This window comes from Bombina bombina, chromosome 7 (genome assembly GCF_027579735.1).
Source record: "Bombina bombina isolate aBomBom1 chromosome 7, aBomBom1.pri, whole genome shotgun sequence".
Classification (NCBI taxonomy): Eukaryota; Metazoa; Chordata; class Amphibia; order Anura; family Bombinatoridae; genus Bombina; species Bombina bombina.
Genome location: NC_069505.1, coordinates 93,983,757 through 94,008,564, shown reverse-complemented (window position 1 = coordinate 94,008,564; position 24,808 = coordinate 93,983,757). Strand labels below are relative to the sequence as shown.

The window sequence follows — 24,808 nt, the reverse complement described above, 5'->3', positions numbered from 1 at the left end:
TATTCGGGTGATTATCAGCAGGATACTTTTAAGAGCAAATGGCAAGAAGGGTATACATAGGCATCCATTCCAATTCATTGGAACTCCAGGGCAAACTTCTTTGCATGGCTTTTCCAAGAGGTGTTGTCTTCAGTCATTTTTGTAAGATTTATTCTTCTACTTCGCATACTTAAAATATATAATAAATTACTGTAAACCTATGCATGGCACATTTCATAAAGATTGGTGAAGCAAAGCATTTTTTATGTAAAGAAATATGGTAAGAAAAAACATTTTTAATATTTAACTAAAAAAAACATCCTTATAATTACTGGCATGTCTTACTTTAATTTGTTTCTGTGATATACTCTAGTACTTTTCACATGAATTACCTTTTAACAAATTACATTCAAACAATAAGGATGGATTCTCACATATTTTACTCACCCAATCCTATCCCCAGCTGGTCCACAGACGTGTCTTTGATGTAGTCTTTTACTATCAGCCAGTCATGGGTGGGAGTGTGTGGACAATCTGTGTGTAATTTTTCAGCAGGAACATCATCCAAAAATTTGAGATGAGGGATTATTTTGTGAACTTCAAATCTGTAGTTATAATCTGGGGACTAGAGAAGAAGCTCCCATAAGACCCAGAAGCAGGTAAATAGCTACAACAATGCTATACACCATCATTATTTTGCATATCTGATGGGTTATAGGAAAATAGTTGTTCTATATTTATTTTGTAGATATAGATCACGTTCAGAGAGCCCTATTCATATCCTGAAAGTCAGCCAAAGCCCTTTAGGGACTATAAACTTGGAAAACAATATATTTGGATTGGTTCTGATTCTATCACATAATTTTGGAAACATAAGCTTGGCATTGGAATTGTTTTTCAACTAGGGCATTGGAACACCAGTGGAAGGTTGTGGTGAATCATTCTGTGCCCAGATTGGTGATAATCTTATAAAAAAAATATTTGCAAACAGTATAGTGGTTAGTTCAGGGAACTGGCAACAAATGTTATGATATTCCTCAGTGGGCCAGCAAGCAAAGGTTTATTCCACCTGTCCTGGAGTGTCACAGCTATCAGGTAAGGGTGTTACGTAAAATTCATACTCTTATTAAAAATTAAATTACCATTTAATTTTGGTATATTAATTTAAGCATTATTATTAATATGTCATTGGCATACATCATGATAAATATTTTTATACTTCTTAGGTTACAATATTTTAATTCCTATACTATTATAATTACATAAATGGAATTCTTGGGTGTCACAGAAATGTGAAAGATAATTTATGTTGCCTGATAATTAAAGATTTTCTTAAATGTATGCTGATTGTAAGCCATCTTTATGTATTCTGTATGCTCCACCCCCTTTACTCTCTTTTGTCAGATTTAGGAGGGCCACAGTATCTGTTTTAATGTTATGACATCATCATATAGTGTGTGATGACATCACAAGCAATGAAAATGTACCAACGGGCCGAGGCATTTCCTCATTGCTCTTGATGTCAGGGGCTGTTATTGAGCCCATTCCTTGGCTTTTGATAAATCCTTTTTTTATGAAGGATTCTGTCTCTTTAAAATGCAACGGATCAACTGCAAAACAAGGGGAATGGCAAGGGATACAAATTAGTCTAACAGTGCACATATCTAAAATGATGTCTGATGTCCTGACCTTTGTATTCTCCTTTCCTTATTATTTTGTCCACTTCTCTGTAATCTAGTTCTATTGCTATTTCATAATCCCAGAGATGATAAAGTGGATCCTAAAATGTGCTGTGCTTGCAGGGAGAGCTTCTTATTGCTCTATAGAAAAACAAAAGTTTCCTTATCTTATCTCTGTCTGAGATAACAACTAAAAATGAATTTTAGTACCTCTCTTTCCTCCACCCACTGGGAGGATGATTTCTTTTACTGGATTTTGTTTACATAGCTTTTCTGTAGCCATTACTGCAGTATTGAATTTTTTAATATAGGTGTTGGTTTCAGCTATTTCAAATGAGAAAATAAATCTAAACAATCTATTTGTAAACCATTTTAAGCACTCCAGCAGGTAAAATATCTATCTATCTATCTACTCTCCTTTTCTTTCTCAGTTGGTATACAGCAGCTATAAACTATCCAGGATTTATCATGGGGGAGGGGACACAGTGTGTATAACTGAGATCACCAAGAGAGATGATCTCAGATGAGGTGAAATCAGATCAGCCTGCTGCAGACATAAAGATGGGTAACCTTATTAGATGCTCTGTCTGGGGGAGAACCGGAGCCGAGCACAGCTAGGACAGACGCTATGATCAGTCAGACCTTCATAAAAAACCCTGTAGTCATCAGAATGCATATGAACTCATACAGCAATGTGACAAAAATAAATCCTGATGTATAATCTATAGCAAAAACGCACTGTGTAAAAACAGCTGAATTGGTGAACTTACAGTAGTATCTTTATAAATGTAATTAGCTAATGCTTTCAGCTAGTATCTCATTCTCTCTCCCAGACATTTACAATTAAGTGTCAGAATTGAACAAATTACTAAAAAAGAAGTTTAATTTGTGCGACTCATTACAGGTACACACATTGGGGCCGATTTAACAATGTGAGAACGGACATGATCCGCTGTAGCTGTAGCGGATCATGTCTGCTGCACATCGATAAATGCCGACAGTATACGCTGTTGGCATTTATCATTGCACAAGCATTTCTAGTGAAATGCTTGTGCAATGCTGCCCCCTGGCCGCTAGCAGGGGGTGTCAATCAACCCGATCGGATCCGATCAGGCTGATTGTTGTCTGTCGCCTCAGAGCTGACGGACGAGTTAAGGAGCAGGGGTCTTAAAACCGCTGCTTCTAAACTCCTGTTTCCGCCGAGCCTAAAGGCTCGCGCAGAAACAGATGCATAAGGGGCATGATAAATCGGCCCTATTGAATGGCATGCTGGGTAATTACAGCATACCATTGCAAGGCATTTTACAAGGCAAAGGCTGCATTTACATGGTTGCCAACATTTGTCAGTTGCAAAACAGTAAAAATATTGCTTTACAAAATGCTGCATAAGCTTTCATTTAACACACAGTTTACATATGTTTGCATTATATGTTACCAGCTTGTGAAAAGTTTGGTAGGTGATAAGTGTAAAACTCGCCTTTTAAACATGAATTCATATATTGTATTATCAATATTGTATAGTCTGTTGGTATTGACCAGGACAATGCATATATATTTAAAGGGACATAAAACCAAATGTTTTCCTTTCATGATTCAGATAGATCGTACAATTTGAAACAACTGTCCATTGTACTTGTATGCTCAAAATGTCTTTGTTTTCTTGTTATCCTTTGTTGAAAAGCAGGAAGTTAAGTTCAGGAGTGTGCATGTGTCTGCAGTAGTTTTGCACAATGTTATATATTACTAGATGACAGTACTATTTACTGCCATTTAGTGCTCCAGACCTGTGGGCGGTACCTATCTAGATATCTCTTCTGAATTCCATGCGAACAAAGCAAATTTGATAATAGAAGTAAATTGGAAACTTTTTTTTTTAATTATATTCTTTATCTGAACCATTAAAGAAATATTTTTGGTTTCATATCCCTTTAATAAATGATACCTCACACAGCTAACGAGATCTGCAGGAAACGCAAGTAAACTGAAATCACAACTGCAACATTTAGAAATAGCGTTTAGCAATCGCATTATTAAAATTATTCTTTTTATCTCATACTTATATTTTTTGTGATTATAATTTACAGTAATTTTTTCTTATTAAAACAAGTTTTCTATCAGTAATCACATTTCAATTTATAGAATTAAATTGAACGGTAATAGAAATATTGTGAAGTCCTTAAAGGGACACTGAACCCAATTTTTTTTCTTTCGTGATTCAGATAGAGCATGCAATTTTAAGCAACTTTCTAATTTACTCCTATTATCAATTTTTCTTCCTTCTCTTGCTATCTTTATTTGAAAAAGAAGGCATCTAAGCTTTTTTTTTATTCAGAACTCTGGACAGCACCTTTTTATTGGTGGATGAATTTATCCACCAATCAGTAAGAACAACCCAGGTTGTTCACCAAAAATGGGCCGGCATCTAAACTTACATTCTTGCATTTCAAATAAAGATACCAAGAGAATGAAGAAAATTTGATAATAGGAGTAAATTAGAAAGTTGCTTAAAATTTCATGCTCTATCTGAATCATGAAAGAAAAAATTTGGGTTCAGTGTCCCTTTAACATGCTTTTAATTTGATAAGAAAAAAAAAACATATTAAACCCGTTAAAGATAAAGGATATTGAATATAAATATTTTTTATTTTATTTGTCCTTAATTGGAATATGTAAATAATCACATCATGACAACATCAGGAAAAAAGGTAAATGACAAACCCCAAAAAAGTAACATTATGTTATTAACTAACATTATACAACTACAGTACATTAATTTGTATCCAATTATTATTTGTGCTCTCAAAATGTATCTACCTGGAGCTGAATATATGCATTGGTCTCAATTGTAAATTTTATACATATAAATTATTATTTTCCTTATACACAACACAAAGGGTTCAATCCAAACACCACAATGTTTGTAATATTCTTCCACACCATTTTGCCCCATCTTTGTGCATTACCAACTCCATTTGTGAGACATAATTTCTAGGCAAAGTTTGGCAGTGGTAAATGATAATTTGTGTAGTGCAGATTATCATTGTGTATCCCATTGATTTAAAATGCCGTTGATAATAGCAACCCGCAGCAAATACTTAGTAAGCTCTAAGTGAAACTCTAGCCATTAACAAAAGAAAAATTACTGGTCAAGGCTGCTGATAAATCATTAAAGGGGCAATTTACTTGAAAATGTTTATTATTTAAAAATATAGATAATCCCTTTAATACACATTCCCCAGATTTGCGTAGCTAACACTGTGATATTAATACACTTATTACCTCTGTGATACCTTGTATCTAAGCCTCTGCAGACTGCCCCCTTATTTCAGTGCTTTTGACAGACATGCATTTTAGTCAATCAGTGCTGACTCCTAAATAAGTCCACGGGAGTGCGCACAATGTTATCTCTATGACACACATGAACTATTACTGTTAAACTGTGAAAAACTGTCAAAATGCACTGAGATAAGTGGGACTGATACGCTACGGAAAAAGCGGTAGTGAGTGGGAAGGAAGGAGGGAGAAGGAGGAGGAAGGAGGGAGAGGGAGGGGGGGGAGGGAGAGGGGGATCCAAGGTGGGAAAGGGATCTTGGAGGGGGTAGGGTAATGGGAGGGAGCTGCTATACTACAGAATTTTTTTTTTTATTATTTTTTTTAAAAAGAGTTTAAAAATTGCAGCAAACTGGGTACTGGCAAGTACCTAACATGGTGGCTAAAAGGTAGAGGGGGGTTAGAGAGCTGTTTGGTAGGGGGATCAGGGAGGTTGGGGGTAAGGGGGATCCTACACTGTAGAAAATATATTTAAAAAATGATTAAAAAAATATATATATATTTTCATACTGGCTGGTACTTAAGATAGGGGTGGCCATTGGGGGAGGGACGTGAGCTGTTTGAGAGTGATCAGGGGGTGGGATGTGTCAGGTGGGAGGGTAATCTATACACTAAAGCTAAAATTAAACCTACAAGCTACCTAATTAACCCCTTCACTGCTGGGTATAATACAAGTGTGGTACACAGCTGCATTTAGCAGCCTAATTTATTCATTTTCAAATTTTTGTAAAGCTCTATGTCTCATTTTATTTTAGTCTTTAAGATCAGCTGTATCAGGCTTGATCTTAGTCGGCAAAACAGAATATTGAAAAACAGATATAACTTTTTTGAGCCAGGAAAGTACTTTGTATAGACGTTTATAGACTGATCAAAAAGGTAAGAATCAGAAATAAAATTGTAAGCGCTTTGGCCACTTCAGACCTCCCAACCATCCTGCAGAATTATCACAGGTTAGCAGCCTCTCTGGCCAGGGCAAATATTTTGTTTTTTTTAGGGGCTGCTCCAGAAATGCCAGGACACACCCAAATTCTGCCTGGCCGCCCCATGAAATGCCAATCCCACACACGACACAACCATGGCCCTGCAACCAAAGCCTCACCTACAAAACACTGGCCACAAGTCACTTCACCTCCATGTCCCAGAAAGCTTCTGGGAATTTTTTTTTGAGGTATGATGCTTGGCTCTCAAGAAGGTCATCAAAGTTTAAATCATTTAAAGTAGGTCCAGACATAAAAGGACACAGTCAATGACGACCATTCAGATAACTCAGGTTGTCATGGTTTCTAGTTGGCTTTTCCCTATGTAAACTCCACATTAGCAAGAGAATTTGATATTGGTATTTAGGTCCATCAAAAATGATTTGATTCTCAAAATTTTAGACTGTTCTGTGACGGATTCCCCGGCTACCCCAACTGGGTAGCTCCACCAAACGGGTCCTGCTTCCTCCCTGCCGACTGCAGCTATGTAGCTGGCAAGTGACCACAGCCTGTAGCCACCCTTGATGCCTGACAGCACCAGTACTCAGGGTCCCAACCTGTGGCAGACTCCAGCTACCCCGACTGAGTAGCTCTGCCAGAGGGTCCTTCCTTTGCCTGGAACAGGCTGCTATGTAGCCCAGGAAAGTGATTTCTATGTAGCCCAGGAAAGTAATTTTAGCTGGAGCTCACCCAAATAACTAGACAGACTAGCCTTCAGGTGAACAAGAACTGATTTTATTGAGAACACACACTCCTTTTATACACACATCTCATCTTGATAACACAAAGGACAATCCCACTATTTTCCCACCATTCCCGCCCCTCCAGACAGCCCGGCACCTCCATAGGAGCCACAGTCTCACATAATCCCAATACTTAGGGGTGGCAGTTTTGGGTGATCCCGGTGGAGCGGCGGTACTTCCAGGGTGTCATTTTAAAGCTCTTGGTCCCCAGATGCACACAGTCCAAACATCAGCATGATTTGTTACTGGGGACCAGAGTTACAGTCCATTGAATTATGGGGTTAGGGGTTTCCAAAACCTCCAGTTCCCAAAGGAGCTCCCCTCCGGTAATTCTCCCACCTCTTGTCCTCCCTAGGGGCTACTAATCCCCAAAAGAGCGGAGCTCTGGGGAACATGGTTACTGGAGCGACGAGGGGTAAAGTTAGCGAGTGTCCTGCTGTCCTATGGCCGACCAGGAGTTCCAGGAGCCTGGCCAGCCTGAGAGGGGTTAGGCGGGTGTCAGTTGTGAGGTGGCCGACTGGGAGTTCCAGGAGCCCGGACAGCCTAGGGGGGTTTTCTTGGTCATAAACCAACTCTTCTCGGAAGACAAAAACAAGCCAACACAAAGCAAACAAACAGTCTCCAGAGATGGTGGTTGCTCTGAGGAGCCCAAAACCACTGAGAAACAACAGGGGTGAGGTCGTAGGGGGGTGGGGGTAGCCTTAGCCGTCTGATATCCGTGACATCTCCCCCCCTCCAGTTCGCAGGACCCGGCTAGACCCTTAACTGTCCGACGGTGGCCCTCCACTTCTCGGTTGCTGAGAGAGGTTATTCCATCTCTCCTGAGCTTGGGGCACCCTGGGGGGTTCCTGCTGGCGTTTATACCCTGCGCCCTGGGCGCAGGGATAGTCACATAATGAAAAGTCCCAAACAAGTTTGCTATGGCCGGCTCCCAAACAATTGCTGTTCCACAAGTTCCAGTGTCCTTAAGTTCCATGGCCAAACTGTCTCCCTTTGTGACACTCTGTTGAGTACTGGCTGACCCACCCACAAACAAAGCCAGTACCGGTTTCCCGGCTGTATACCCACCCCAGACTATAGGTTGAGGTTGCTCCTTGGTGGGGCAGGCAAGACTCGGGTGCCCAAACTGGTGGCACCAAATGCAGGGGCGGGTATCCAACAAAGCCATTTCCGGTCTCCCGCCTGTTGGTGGAAGTTGCTCCTTGGTGGGGCAGGCAAAACTTGGATGCCCAAACCTGTGGCACCAACTGCATGAGCGGGTACCCCCCTGGCCTACCCCCTGTGAGATATACTCCAGGACAAGAAAAGGGTATAGACCCTGCCAAGCTACTGAGGGGAGAGACCGTCTGTCTCTTCTCCTGAGAAGGAGATCTACTGCTGGGGAGAGAGGTCTGCTACCTCCGCTCCATGGGAAACTGTACTGCCGCTGGGGAGAGAGACCGACCGACTGTATCCTCTCCCAGGAAGGGGTTCTGTTTACGGGGAGGGTGGACGACTACCTCCGCTCCCAGGGGATGACTCTGCCGCTGGGGAGAGAGACCGACTGTCTCCTCTCCCGGCTCCTGGCTCTGCCGCTGGGGAGAGAGACCGACTGTCTCCTCTCCCAGGAAGGGGTTCTGTTTACGGGGAGGGAGGACGACTACCTCCGCTCCCAGGGGATGGCTCTGCCGCTGGGGAGAGAGACCGACCGTCTCCTCTCCTGGGAAGGGGTTCTGTTTACAGGGAGGGTGGTCAACTACCTCCGCTCCCAGGGAATGGCTCTGCCACTGGGGAGGGAGACCGACTGTCTCCTCTCCCGGGAAGGGGTTCTGCTGCTGGGGAGAGTTATTGACATCCATCTCTCCCTGCAAGGGATTCTCTGTAAGGGGAGGGAGGACAACTTCCTCCTCTCCCTGGTTTCCTGGGGCTGTTACAGGTGCTGGGCAGAGGCCGGTGGCTCTCTGCCCTGTGGCCAGAGCTTCTGCTGGGGTGGCTCCCTTGTCCAAGTCTATAAGCTCGGGGCCAGGCTGATGATCTGTATCTAGCAGCTCGTTGTCTCTTATGCTCTGTTGCCACTCATCTGAGGCCAACCTCCTTGATTCCCAGAGTGCTGCACCACAGCTCCATGCAGACTCCATGGCATGCTGCAGAACTCGGTCTAGCAGCCTCTTGTATGCCCTTTCCAGTTCCCATTCTTGGACAATAAGCGATACCATATCGGATACCAGCCAGGGTACCCCCGAGAGATCCAACATCTGCTCTCGAGAGAGGTAAATGTTCGTTGCTCTCAGTTTCACCCCGTTCCCAAATTCTGGGTCTTCTGTCAACTTTTCCAATAGTAACCTAGGGCCGCCAAAGCCAAAGCCCTCTGTGGGGGAGAAATCCTCCAGCCATGGCCATGCTTGCAAAGCGAGCCATCGGAGGTCCCGGTAGCCATCCTCCACCCACATCTCTGCCCGGACCAGTCAATCTAGATCCGATAGCCATTCCTCCATGGGCTGCTCTCCCAGGAAAAGCACTCGCAAGTCCCACCAGACCCAGTACCTCTCATCATCTGTGGGGAGGAACTTTCCATCACAATCCTTTTCTTGTTGAAGCCTCTCCCTCCATAGTTGCCGGCGGATAATGTTCCTGCAGCTCAGCTGGTCCAGTGCAGAGCCAGGATCATCCAGCTGGGTCAGTGCCTCCTGTACTCTCCTTAGGTACTCAGCTTCCATAGTTACCAGCTACTGTGGCCCTTCTCTGTCAGCAGGAATCATGTGGAAGAAGCAGATCCCACCGCTGCCAGCCAATGTGACGGATTCCCCGGCTACCCCAACTGGGTAGCTCCACCAAACGGGTCCTGCTTCCTCCCTGCCGACTGCAGCTATGTAGCTGGCAAGTGACCACAGCCTGTAGTCACCCCTGATGCCCGACAGCACCAGTACTCAGGGCCCCACCCTGTGCCAGACTCCAGCTACCCCGACTGAGTAGCTCTGCCAGAGGATCCTTCCTTTGCCTGGAACAGGCTGCTATGTAGCCCAGGAAAGTGATTTCTATGTAGCCCAGGAAAGTGATTTTAGCTGAAGCTCACCCAAATAACTAGACAGACTAGCCTTCAGGTCATAAACCAACTCTTCTCTGAACACAAAAACAAGCCAACACAAAGCAAACAAACAGTCTCCAGAGATGGTGGTTGCTCTGAGGAGCCCAAAACCACTGAGAAACAACAGGGTTGAGGTTGTAGGGGGGTGGGGGTAGCCTTAGCCATCTGATATCCGTGACATGTTCTATTTCAACAGCCAATATTTGAGACGTTTTATGTCAAATCTTGGATATTTGCATTTCTTAAATGTTAATCATTTATATTTGTAACTTTAAAGGGACAGTCTAGTAAATAATAAACCTTCATGATTCAGATAGGGCATGTAATTTTAAACAACTTTCCAATTTAACATTTATCATCAATTTTGCTTTGTTCTATTGGTATTCTTAGTTGAAAGCAAAACCTAGGTAGGCTCATATGCTAATTGCTTAGCCCTTGAAGGCCGCCTCTTACCTGAATGCATTTTAACATTTATTTCACAACTAGAGGGTGTTAGTTCATGTGTGCCATATAGATACCATTGTGCGCACACCAGTGGAGTTACCTAGGAGTCAGTACTGATTGGCTAAAATGCAAGTCTGTCAGAAGAACTGAAATAAGGGGTCAGTCTGCAGAGGCTTAGATACAATGTAAAGGTAAAAAGTGTATTAATATAACCGTGTTGGTTATGCATTGTATTCTTTTGCATTGATCATATATATTGCTGTGTGCAGATGTGCAGTAACCCCCCCCCCCCCAACTAAATAAATAAATAAATACAAAAAGTCTGAGGAAAGACTATTATGTTTAGCATTTTAAGAGTTTACTGAATCTGCAAGCAAACTCAAACTGATTTTCCTGGTAAACTGTAATTGTAATCAGGTAGCATAATTCATTCAAATATTGGCACTTATAAGGTTTAAACTTAATTAGTTCTCAGGATAGCCTTATGCTTATCCCAAGCATTCTTGAATTCCCCCATAGTGTTTGTCTTTACCATCTCTAATGAAAGTTTTATACATGAATCATCCGCCCTTGCTGTGAGGAAGCACTTATGCTAATTACACCTGCTACCCTTTAACTTGAGATCATGACCCCTTGTTCTTTTGGTGGTGTTTTTTAGACATGTGCACGGCTAAAAAATTCGGTTCGTTTTCGGTTCGGATCGATTCGGACTTTTCGAATTTCGTTTCGGATCGAATCGGATTCGGCAAAATTTGAATAAATTCGTTTCGGATTTATTCGGATCCGAATAAATTAGTTTCGGATTTATTCGGATTCGGCTGAATTCGGTTCTATTCCGTTCCGAAATTCGGTATGTTTTTAGTACACTAACACCCATTTAGTACACTAAGTCACTAACACCCATAAACTACCTATGAACCACTAAACCGAGGCCCCCCCACATCGCAAACCCTATAATAACATTATTTAACCCCTAATCTGCCGATCGGATATCGCCGCAACCTACATTATAGCTATTAACCCCTAATCTGCTGTCCCTAACACCGCCGACCCCTACATTATAGTTATTAACCCCTAATCTGCCTCCCCCAACGTCGCCGCAATCTAACTACAAGTATTAACCCCTAATCTGCCGACCCGATATCGCCGCCGCCTACATTATAGCTATTAACCCCTAATCTGGTGTCCCTAACACCGCCGACCCCTACATTATAGTTATTAACCCCTAATCTGCCCCCCCCCCAACGTCGCCGCTACTATAATAAGGTTATTAACCCCTAAACCTAAGTCTAACCCTAACACTTACACCCCCTAACTTAAATATAATTTAAATAAAACGAAATAAGTTTACTATAGTTAAATAAATGAATCCTATTTAAAACTAAAGACTTACCTGTAAAATAAACCCTAAGATAGCTGCAATATAACTAATAGTTACATTGTAGCTATTTTAGGATTTATTTTTATTTTACAGGCAACTTTGTATTTATTTTAACTAGGTACAATAGTTATTAAATAGTTAATAACTATGTAATAACTACCTAGCTAAAATAAATACAAATTTACCTGTAAAATAAATCCTAACCTAAGTTACAATTACACCTAACACTACACTATCATTAAATAAATGAATCATATTTAAAACAAAATACTTACCTGTAAAATAAACCCTAAGATAGCTGCAATATAACTAATAGTTACATTGTAGCTATTTTAGCATTTATATTTATTTTACAGGCAACTTTGTATTTATTTTAACTAGGTACAAAAGCTATTAAATAGTTATTGACTAATTAATAGCTACCTAGTTAAAATAATTACAAAATTACCTGTAAAATAAATCCTAACCTAAGTTACAATTAAACCTAACACTACACTGTCATTAAATAAATTAACTACAAGTACCTACAATTATCTACAATTAAATAAACTAAAGTACAAAAAACCCCCACTAAATTACAAAAAAAAACAAACACTAAATTACAAAAAATAAAAAAATATTACAAGAATTTAACTAATTACACCTAATCTAAGCCCCCTAATAAAATAACAAAGCCCCCCAAAATAAAAAAAATGCCCTACCCTATACTAAATTACAAAAGTTAACAGCTCTATTACCTTACCAGCCCTGAACAGGGCCCTTTGCGGGGCATGCCCCAAAGAAAACAGCTCTTTTGCCTGTAAAAAAAAAACACAATCCCCCCCCCACATTACAACCCACCACCCACATACCCCTACTCTAACCCAAACCCCCCTTAAATAAACCTAACACTACCCCCCTGAAGATCTCCCTACCTTGAGTCGTGTTCACCCAGCCGGGCCGAAGTCTTCATCCGATGGGGCAGAAGAGGACATCCAGACCGGCAGAAGTCTTCATCCAAGCGGGGCAAGAAGAGGTCTTCCATCCATCATACAAGTACCAAAATACAAACAAACACTAAATTACCAAAAATAATAAAATATTACAATAATTTTAAACTAATTACACCTAATCTAAGCACCCTACTAGCTATTAATATAGCTACAATATAACTAATAGTTACATTGTAGCTATTTTAGGATTTATATTTATTTTACAGGCAACTTTGTATTTATTTTAACTAGGTACAATAGCTATTAAATAGTTATTAACTATTTAATAACTACCTAGCTAAAATAAATACAAATTTACCTGTAAAATAAACCCTAACCTAAGTTACAATTACACCTAACACTACACTGTCATTAAATTAACTAAATAAATTAATCCTATATAAAACTAAATACTTACCTGTAAAATAAACCCTAATATAGCTACAATATAACTAATAGTTACATTGTAGCTATTTTAGCATTTATATTTATTTTACAGGCAACTTTGTATTTATTTTAACTAGGTACAATAGCTATTAAATAGATATTTACTGTTTAATAGCTACCTAGTTAAAATAATTACAAAATTACCTGTAAAATAAATCCTAACCTAAGTTACTATTAAACCTAACACTACACTATCATTAAATAAATTAACTACAAGTACCTACAATTAAATACAATGAAATAAACTAAACTAAAGTACAAAAAAAACAAACACTAAATTACAAAAAATTAAAAAAATTACAAGAATTTTAAACTAATTACACCTAATCTAAGCCCCCTAATAAAATAACAAAGCCCCCCAAAATAAAAAAATGCCCTACCCTATACTAAATTACAAAAGTAATCAGCTCTATTACCTTACCAGCCCTGAACAGGGCCTTTTGCGGGGCATGCCCCAAAGAAAACAGCTCTTTTGCCTGTAAAAAAACACACAATACCCCCCCACATTACAACCCACCACCCACATACCCCTACTCTAACCCAAACCCCCCTTAAATAAACCTAACACTACCCCCCTGAAGATCTCTCTACCGTGTCTTCACCCAGCGGGCCGAAATCTTCATCCGATCGGGCAGAAGAGGACATCCAGACCGGCAGAAGTCTTCATCCAAGCGGGGCAAGAAGAGGTCTTCCATCCATCAGAAGTCTTGATCCAGGCGGCATCTTCTCTGTTCATCCATCCGGAGCGAGCGGCAGCATCCTGAAGACATCCCACGCAGAGCATCCTCTTCTTTCTTGATCCGACGACTAGGTGACTGTACCTTTAAGTGACGTCATCCAAGATGGCGTCCCTTGAATTCCGATTGGCTGATAGGATTCTATCAGCCAATCGGAATTAAGGTAGGAAAAATCTGATTGGCTGATTCAATCAGCCAATCAGATTCAAGTTCAATCCGATTGGCTGATCCAATCAGCCAATCAGATTGAGCTCGCATTCTATTGGCTGATCGGAACAGCCAATAGAATGCGAGGTCAATCTGATTGGCTGATTCCATCAGCCAATCGGATTGAACTTGAATCTGATTGGCTGATTGAATCAGCCAATCAGATTTTTCCTACCTTAATTCCGATGCCTTAATTCCTATCAGCCAATCGGAATTCAAGGGACGCCATCTTGGATGACGTCACTTAAAGGTACAGTCACCTAGTCGTCGGATCAAGAAAGAAGAGGATGCTCTGCGTGGGATGTCTTCAGGATGCTGCCGCTCCGCTCCGGATGGATGAACAGAGAAGATGCCGCCTGGATCAAGACTTCTGATGGATGGAAGACCTCTTCTTGCCCCGCTTGGATGAAGACTTCTGCCGGTCTGGATGTCCTCTTCTGCCCGATCGGATGAAGACTTCGGCCCGCTGGGTGAAGACACGGTAGAGAGATCTTCAGGGGGGTAGTGTTAGGTTTATTTAAGGGGGGTTTGGGTTAGAGTAGGGGTATGTGGGTGGTGGGTTGTAATGTGGGGGGGGTATTGTGTTTTTTTTTACAGGCAAAAGAGCTGTTTTCTTTGGGGCATGCCCCGCAAAAGGCCCTTTTAAGGGCTGGTAAGGTAATAGAGCTGATTACTTTTGTAATTTAGTATAGGGTAGGGCATTTTTTTATTTTGGGGGGCTTTGTTATTTTATTAGGGGGCTTAGATTAGGTGTAATTAGTTTAAAATTCTTGTAATTTTTTTAATTTTTTGTAATTTAGTGTTTGTTTTTTTTGTACTTTAGTTTAGTTTATTTCATTGTATTTAATTGTAGGTACTTGTAGTTAATTTATTTAATGATAGTGTAGTGTTAGGTTTAATAGTAACTTAGGTTAGGATTTATTTTACAGGTAATTTTGTAATTATTTTAACTAGGTAGCTATTAAACAGTAAATATCTATTTAATAGCTATTGTACCTAGTTAAAATAAATACAAAGTTGCCTGTAAAATAAATATAAATGCTAAAATAGCTACAATGTAACTATGAGTTATATTGTAGCTATATTAGGGTTTATTTTACAGGTAAGTATTTAGTTTTATATAGGATTAATTTATTTAGTTAATTTAATGACAGTGTAGTGTTAGGTGTAATTGTAACTTAGGTTAGGGTTTATTTTACAGGTAAATTTGTATTTATTTTAGCTAGGTAGTTATTAAATAGTTATTAACTATTTAATAGCTATTGTACCTAGTTAAAATAAATACAAAGTTGCCTGTAAAATAAATATAAATCCTAAAATAGCTACAATGTAACTATTAGTTATATTGTAGCTATATTAATAGCTAGTAGGGGGCTTAGATTAGGTGTAATTAGTTTAAAATTATTGTAATATTTTATTATTTTTGCTAATTTAGTGTTTGTTTGTTTTTTTGTACTTTTCTGATGGATGGAAGACCTCTTCTTGCCCCGCTTGGATGAAGACTTCTGCCGGTCTGGATGTCCTCTTCTGCCCCATCGGATGAAGACTTCGGCCCGGCTGGGTGAACACGACTCAAGGTAGGGAGATCTTCAGGGGGGTAGTGTTAGGTTTATTTAAGGGGGGTTTGGGTTAGAGTAGGGGTATGTGGGTGGTGGGTTGTAATGTGGGGGGGGGGATTGTGTGTTTTTTTTACAGGCAAAAGAGCTGTTTTCTTTGGGGCATGCCCCGCAAAGGGCCCTGTTCAGGGCTGGTAAGGTAATAGAGCTGTTAACTTTTGTAATTTAGTATAGGTTAGGGCATTTTTATTTATTTTGGGGGGCTTTGTTATTTTATTAGGGGGCTTAGATTAGGTGTAATTAGTATAAAATTCTTGTAATATTTTTTTATTTTTTGTAATTTAGTGGGGGGGGGGGTTTGTACTTTAGTTTAGTTTTTTTAATTGTATTTAATTGTAGGTACTTGTAGTTAATTTATTTAATGATAGTGTAGTGTTAGGTTTAATTGTAACTTAGGTTAGGATTTATTTTACAGGTAATTTTGTAATTATTTTAACTAGGTAGCTATTAAATAGTCAATATCTATTTAATAGCTATTGAACCTAGTTAAAATGAATACAAAGTTGCCTGTACAATAAATATAAATGCTAAAATAGCTACAATGTAACTATTAGTTATATTGCAGCTATATTAGGGTTTATTTTACAGGTAAGTCTTTAGTTTTATATAGGATTCATTTATTTAGTTAATTTAATGATAGTGTAGTGTTAGGTGTAATTGTAACTTAGGTTATGATTTATTTTACAGGTAAATTTGTATTTATTTTAGCTAGGTAGTTATTAAAAAGTTATTAACTATTTAATAACTATTGTACCTAGTTAAAATAAATACAAAGTTGCCTGTAAAATACATATAAATCCTAAAATAGCTACAATGTAACTATTAGTTATATTGAAGCTATATTAATAGCTAGTAGGGGGCTTAGATTAGGTGTAATTAGTTTAAAATTATTGTAATATTTTATTATTTTTGGTAATTTAGTGTTTGTTTGTATTTTGGTACTTGTATGATGGATGGAAGACCTCTTCTTGCCCCGCTTGGATGAAGACTTCTGCCGGTCTGGATGTCCTCTTCTGCCCCATCGGATGAAGACTTCGGCCCGGCTGGGTGAACACGACTCAAGGTAGGGAGATCTTCAGGGGGGTAGTGTTAGGTTTATTTAAGGGGGGTTTGGGTTAGAGTAGGGGTATGTGGGTGGTGGGTTGTAATGTGGGGGGGGGGGATTGTGTTTTTTTTTTACAGGCAAAAGAGCTGTTTTCTTTGGGGCATGCCCCGCAAAGGGCCCTGTTCAGGGCTGGTAAGGTAATAGAGCTGTTAACTTTTGTAATTTAGTATAGGGTAGGACATTTTTTTTTATTTTGGGGGGCTTTGTTATTTTATTAGGGGGCTTAGATTAGGTGTAATTAGTTTAAAATTCTTGTAATATTTTTTTATTTTTTGTAATTTAGTGGTTTTTTATTTTTTGTAATTTAATGGGGGGGTTTTGTACTTTATTTAATTGTAGATAATTGTAGGTACTTGTAGTTAATTTATTTAATGACAGTGTAGTGTTAGGTTTTATTGTAACTTAGGTTAGGATTTATTTTACAGGTAATTTTGTAATTATTTTAACTAGGTAGCTATTAATTAGTCAATAACTATTTAATAGCTATTGTACCTAGTTAAAATAAATACAAAGTTGCCTGTAAAATAAATATAAATGCTAAAATAGCTACAATGTAACTATTAGTTATATTGCAGCTATATTAGGGTTTATTTTACAGGTAAGTATTTAGTTTTAAATATGAGTCATTTATTTAATTAATTAAATGATAGTGTAGTGTTAGGTGTTATTGTAACTTAGGTTAGGATTTATTTTACAGGTAAATTTGTATTTATTTTAGCTAGGTAGTTATTAAATAGTTATTAACTATTTAATAACTATTGTACCTAGTTAAAATAAATACAAAGTTGCCTGTAAAATAAAAATAAATCCTAAAATAGCTACAATGTAACTATTAGTTATATTGCAGCTATCTTAGGGTTTATTTTACAGGTAAGTCTTTAGTTTTAAATAGGATTCATTTATTTAACTATAGTAAATTTATTTCGTTTTATTTAAATTATATTTAAGTTAGGGGGTGTTAGTGTTAGGGTTAGACTTAGGTTTAGGGGTTAATAACCTTATTATAGTAGCAGCGACGTTGGGGGCGGGAGATTAGGGGTTAATAATTGTAGGTAGGTGGCGGCGGCGATGTTAGGGAGGGCAGATTAGGGGTTAATAAAATGTATTATAGTGTTTGCGAGGCGGGAGTGCGGCGGTTTAGGGGTTAATACATTTATTATAGTTGCGGCGATTTGCGGTCGGCAGATTAGGGGTTAATACTTGTAGTTAGATTGTGGCGACGTTGAGGGGGGCAGATTAGGGGTTAATAACTATAATGTAGGGGTCGGCGGTGTTAGGGACAGCAGATTAGGGGTTAATAGCTATAATGTAGGCGGCAGCGATATCGGGTCGGCAGATTAGGGGTTAATACTTGTAGTTAGATTGCGGCGACGTTGGGGGGGGGCAGATTAGGGGTTAATAACTATAATGTAGGGGTCGGCGGTGTTAGGGACAGCAGATTAGGGGTTAATAGCTATAATGTAGGCGGCGGCGATATTCGGTCGGCAGATTAGGGGTTAATACTTGTAGTTAGATTGCGGCGACGTTGGGGGAGGCAGATTAGGGGTTAATAACTATAATGTAGGGGTCGGCGGTGTTAGGGACAGCAGATTAGGGGTTAATAGTTATAATGTAGGTGGCGGCGATATCGGGTCGGCAGATTAGGGGTTAATACTTGTAGTTAGATTGCGGCGACGTTGGGGGGGGCAGATTATTGGTTAATAACTATAATGTAGGGGTCGGCGGTGTTAGGGACAGCAGATTAGGGGTTAATAGTTATAATGTAGGTGGCGGCGATATTCGGTCGGCAGATTAGGGGTTAATAAAATAATGCAGGTGTCAGCGATAGCGGAGGCAGCAGATTAGGGGTTAATAAGTGTCAGATTAGGGGTGTTTAGAGACTCGGGGTACATGTTAGGGTGTTAGGTGCAGACTTAGTGTTTCCCCATAGGAAACAATGGGGCTGCGGTGTTAGTTTTTTTTCAGCCGAAACTCCCATTGTTTCCTATGGGGAAATGCCGAATTTAACGAGCTAATTCGGATTTATTCGGAGATACAGCAGCTATTTCGGATTCATTCGGTAGATTCGGAAGTATTTTAATTCGGAAATCCGAATCGATCCGAATCTCCGAATTTACCGAATTTCCGAATTAATCCGAAACGAACCGCACATGTCTAGTGTTTTTGTGAAAATGCTTACAGCATCATCTTTTTAAACCTCTAGATATATTTGTTATATCTATCTATCTATCTATCTATCTATCTATCTATCTATCTATTTCTTTCATATCACCTATTTCCCTTCTCTCCTCTAAGCTTTAAGTCATTGAGCCATTTTTTGTATGTTTTATTCTTAGACCATGTAGTATTTTAGTAGCTCTCCTTGACTCCTTTAGACAAGTTCCAGTTTATTAATATTCTGGAGATACAGCCTAGTGATCTGTAAAGTGGCATAAGAACCTTATGATTCCTGCTACAAATAGCTCTAGCTATGTAACCAAGCATTCTAGTGGCCTTACTTTCGGCATTACTTTTGTTTACCACATTTTAAATCATCTGAAATAATAAGTGTTTGTCTTTTGTAATAGTCAGAAAAGGATAATTGAGTCTGTTAATAACTTTTGGATTTTTCTTTTCTAAATACATGAATTTAATATGAGCTTTAGATTCCAGTCATTTGTTCAATCCTCCAGTTTTTTAGATGACTTCTCATTTTCTCATTTGATCCACCCCCCCCCCCCACTCACCAAACATAACCTTTATTACAAAATGTTTGTATTATCTACAAATAGACACACTTCCCCCTGTAGCCCTTTGCTGATAGCACACATAAATACAGTATGTTAAACAAAACAAGCCCCAGAACTGATCCCTGAGGAACACCACTAGTAACAGCTGCCTCTGCCGAAATCTCTCTGCATTTATTAGGACATTCTGTTGTGTATCCTTAAAGGGACATAAAAATGTTGAGATATGTGCATATCATAAAAGGGCTAATTAAGTAAAAATAGCTTGCATAAAAAAAGTGTTTAAAAATTACTGGCAAATATTTTAAAATAATTTTCAAAAATAAGCAAAATTAGTTACATAGCTAAGCTGACTGGAGTAGTCTGACCCACCTCCTTATCAGTGTTTAGCTTAATAAACACAGGCATTGTATTTCACAGCTGCTTATTTGCTTCTAGGCATGCTCCAGCAGATAATCACTGTGTACTTCTGCATTCTACCAAATCAAAGATAGATATAGATGCTGCCATAGAAGGAATTGTGTGTGTGCGGGGGGGGGGGGGGGGAGTTAAAGCTGTACAATTCTGAAACTTAAAAGAAAGGGTTAATGGCGAGGCACTGCAGTATGAATTTGCAGGTAAAGTAATTAAAGTACTCTCTGTCCCAACTTGTTTTATGTCCCTTTAAGCCAGCATTCTACCCAGTTCACAATGTTCAGTTTATGAATTAGTTTGTTGTATGAGACAGTGTCAAATGTTTTGCTGAAATTAGTCTACATAAGGCACCAAAAGCACCATGGTTTTACTTCATGTCAAAGTCATAATTCTGAAGTTAATCTGACAGGCCTGAATATGGTGCGAGTAAAAGTTATATTCCCTTTAAAAGGTCTTTCCAAGAATCCTGCTTGCCTTAAAGGGACAGTACACTGTAAAATTATTATTCCCTTAATGTATTTCCAATTACTTGTTTTACCAGCTGCAGAATATAAAATGTATGAGAAATTGTATTTTCATGTTTATTTGTGGATATGAATTATCTGGTTTTGTGCTTTTAAACCACAACCTATTACAATGGGTTGAGCTTCAGGTAATATCAGGTCTCATTATGTTATCACTTTGTGTACACACACTTGCTTCCTTATCTTATATTTGTCAGGAAAACCAAAGGTCAATACTTAGAGAGAACAATGGAAAATTAACGTTACATTACTTAACTATCCTGCACCCCACCGGGAGTGTAATTTCTTCTGCTAGCTGGGTTTACAAAGGCTTTTCAAAATTCTGGACATAAAACCAAAAAACATAATTTATGTAAGAACTTACCTGATAAATTAATTTCTTTCATATTGGCAAAAGTCAATGAGCTAGTGACGTATGGGATATACTATCCTACCAGGAGAGGCAAAGTTTCCCAAACCTCAAAATGCCTATAAATACACCCCTCACCACACCCACAATTCAGTTTAACGAATAGCCAAGTAGTTCGGTTTAAAAGAAAGGAGTAAAAAGCATCAACAAAGGAATCTGGAAATAATTGTGCTTTATACAAAAAAATCATAACCACCATAAAAAAAAGGGTGGGCCTCATGGACTCTTGCCAATATGAAAGAAATTAATTCATCAGGTAAGTTCTTACATAAATTATGTTTTCTTTCATGTAATTGGCTAGAGTCCATGAGCTAGTGACGTATGGGAGATCAAATACCCAAGATGTGGAACTCCATGCAAGAGTCACTAGAGAGAGAGGGATATAAATAAACAACAGCCATATGCTGAAAAATTAATCCACAACCCAAAATATAGAAAAGAAAAACTTAAAACATCAGCAAAAGAATCAAACTGAAACAGCTGCCTGAAGAACTTTTCTACCAAAAACTGCTTCTGAAGAAGGAAATACATCAAAAGGGTAAAATTTAGTAAATGTATGCAAAGAGGACCAAGTTGCTGCTTTGCAAATCTGATCAACCGAAGCTTCATTCTTAAAAGCCCACAAAGTGGAGACTGATCTAGTAGAATGAGCTGTATTTCTCTGAGGCGGGGCCTGACCCGACTCTAAATAAGCTTGAAGAATCAAAAGCTTTAACCAAGAAGCCAAGGTAATAGCAGAAGCCTTCTGACCTTTCCTAGAACCATAGAATATAACAAATAGACTAGAAGTCTTTCTGAAATCTTTAGTAGCTTCAAAATAATATTTCAAAGCTCTCACCACATCCAAAGAATGTAAGGATTTTTCCAAAGAATTCTTAGGATTAGGACACAAGGAAGGGACAACAATTTCTCTACTAATGTTGTTAGAATTCTCAACCTTAGGTAAGAACTTAAATGAAGTCAGCAAAACCGCCTTATCCTGATGAAAAATCAGAAAAGGAGATTCACAAGAGAGAGCAGAAAGCTCAGAAACTCTTCTAGCAGAAGAGATGGCCAAAAGGAACAACACTTTCCAAGAAAGTAGTTAAATGTCCAAAGAATGCATAGGCTCAAATGGAGGAGCCTGTAGCGCCCTCAAAACCAAATTAAGACTCCAAGGAGGAGAAATTGATTTAATGACAGGCTTAATACGAACTAAAGCCTGTACAAAATAGTGAATATCAGGAAGAGTAGCAATCTTTCTGTGAAATAAAACAGAAAGAGCAGATATTTGTCCCTTCAAAATACTTGCAGACAAACCCTTATCCAAGCCATCCTGCAAAAACTGTAAAATTCTAGGAATTCTAAAAGAATGTCAAGAGAATTTATGAGAAGAACACCATGAAATGTAAGTCTTCCAAACTCGATAATAAATCTTCCTAGAGACAGATTTACGAGCTTGTAACATAGTATTAATTACTGAGTCAGAGAAACCTCTATGACTTAGCACTAAGCGTTCAATTTCCATACCTTCAAATTTAATGATTTGAGATCCTGATGGAAAAACGGACCTTGAGACAGTAGGTCCGGCCTTAAACTGAATTGTGGGTGTGGTGAGGGGTGTATTTATAGGCATTTTGAGGTTTGGGAAACTTTGCCCCTCCTGGTAGGATTGTATATCCCATACGTCACTAGCTCATGGACTCTTGCCAATTACATGAAAGAAACTTTCATTATAGGTGGGGATACCACAGGCTAAATTGGCTATTTCAAATGGCAAAATAATAGTAAAGGAGCTACTTGTAAACAATTTAATACACTACAGCAGGTAAAATTGATAATTGGGAACAATTTAAAGGCAAAATTTGTTTGGGGGTAAACTGTCCCTTTAAGCAATTATAAATATCCAATATTACAGAAGTAATACTTAATCACCATGATATATTGCTACCATTAAATAATCACCTCAGTTGCCTCAGGACTGGGTTTTGTACAAATTGAGTTGCCCTCCAGGCTAAGCACGGTCAGGTTGCTGCACAGGGCTAGGTACTGAAGTTCGGTGATGTTGTCCAAATTATTTCCTTCTAAGTCCAGGATCTCTAGATGTTCCAGCATACTCACCTGGCTGAGATCACTAAGGTTGTTGTAGGCCAGGTACAATTCCTGCAACGATGGAGAAAACATGTCAGGATCTGCTAAATCATACAAAGCATGTTAAAGGGACCGTGTCAAATTGGTTTACAATAAATGTGTTTGCAATGATTTGTTATACCAGCTACAAAGTTTAAAATACATGGGAAATGGCTGTATATGAAATAGATGGTTTTATTAATTAAAAACCACAACCCAATCAAATAAGATGAACTTTCAGGGAGAGCAGACCTGGTCATATCTTTAAATACACAAAGACTAATATTTAGAGAGAGAAATTTAAAAGAACATTTTAGTACCCTGCTCTCCTACCCCAACACTGTGTGTGTGATTTCCTCTGAACCTTCTCATTTATAAAGATTTGCAATAACAAATACTTCTGTGTCGAAAATTTCAGTATAGGTGGGAGTTTCAGTTGGCAAAAACAGCTATTTCAAATGGCAAAATAAAAATAAATGAGATATTTGTAAACAAAATTTACTTCAGCAGATAAAATGATTACTTTGGAACACAATGTAGCGAACAAATAGATCACATTACACTGTCCTTTTAAAGTTATATTCTGAAAAATTAGAAAACCCTGGGTCCACTATTGGGCAGATGGAAGGATAATTCTACTGAGATGTGCAATATTTATTTTGCCTCCTATGGAAAGCACTACAGTTTAGGTGCTACATAAAAAAAGAACTAACAATCGGCTAGATTACGAGTTTTGCGTTATGAGTAAAAAAGCAGCGTTAAGGCTCATAACGCTGCTTTTTCACTGCCGCTGCTATTACGAGTCTTGTAGGTACAGCTGTCCCGCACACTTTTTTGGCCGTACCGCAAATTAACTTACGCAATTTGCGTAAAGTCTTTTTTCAATTGGACTTCCATAGCGCCGATATTACAAGCTTTTTTTTTGGAGGCCAAAAAGTGAGCGGTATAGCCTATCCTGCAAGATTCGTAACGCATTTGTGAACAGCCAATAGAATGCAAGCTCAATCCTATTGGCTGATTGGATCAGCCAATAGGAATGAAGTTCAATCCTATTGGCTGATTGCATCAGCCAATAAGATTTTTTTCAACCTTAATTCCAATTGGCTGATAGAATTCTATCAGCCAATTGGAATCTAAGGGACACCATCTTGGATGACGTCACTTAAAGGAACCTTCATTCGTCGGGAGTCGTCGTAAGAAAAGGATGCTCCGCGCCAGATGTCTTGAAGATGGACCCACTCCTCGCCGGATGGATGAAGATAGAAGATGCTGTCTGGATGAAGACTTCTGCCCGTCTGGAGGACCACTTCTCCTGGCTTGGATGAATACTTCTCCCAGCTTTGTTGAGGATTTCTTGCCACTTCGTTGAGGACTTCTCCCGGCTTCGTTGACAATGGATGTCGGGTCTTCAAAACTGTAAGTGGATCTTCAGGGGTTAGTGTTAGGTTTTTTTAAGGGTTTATTGGGTGGGTTTTAGTTTTAGATTAGGGTTTGGGCAGCAATAGAGCTAAATGCCCTTTTAAGGGCAATGCCCATCCAAATGCCCTTTTCAGGGCAATGGGGAGCTTAGGTTTTTTAGTTAGGGTTTTATTTGGGGGGTTGGTTGTGTGGGTGGTGGGTTTTACTGTTGGGGGGTTATTTGTATTATTTTTTTTTACAGGTAAAAGAGCTGATTTCTTTGGGGCAATGCTCTGCAAAATGCCCTTTTAAGGGCTATTGGTAGTTTAGCTTAGGCTAGTGTTTTTTGTTTTATTTTGGGGGGGCTTTTTTATTTTGATAGGGCTATTAGATTAGGTGTAATTAGTTTAAATATCTTGTAATTTGTTTTTTATTTTGTGTAATTTAGTGTTTGTTTGTTTTTGTAATTTAGGTATTTGTATTTAATTCAGTTAATTGTATTTAATTTAGGTAATTTATTTAATTGTAGTGTAAGGTTAGGTGTTAGT

The 24,808-nt window shown here is 38.9% G+C and overlaps 1 protein-coding gene across 1 annotated transcript in view; it reads right to left on the bottom strand.

Annotated features, from left to right (window-relative positions):
- LRRC56 (leucine rich repeat containing 56) overlaps positions 1-24,808 on the bottom strand; it is a 93,771-nt gene that overhangs the window by 27,906 nt on the left and 41,057 nt on the right. Inside the window, exons 5-6 of the mRNA XM_053689289.1 lie at positions 22,698-22,895; positions 427-604 (exon numbers count right to left, since the gene is read on the bottom strand). Of these exons, the coding sequence (XP_053545264.1) occupies positions 427-604; positions 22,698-22,895 (376 nt within the window). The remainder of the gene's footprint in view (positions 1-426; positions 605-22,697; positions 22,896-24,808) is intronic.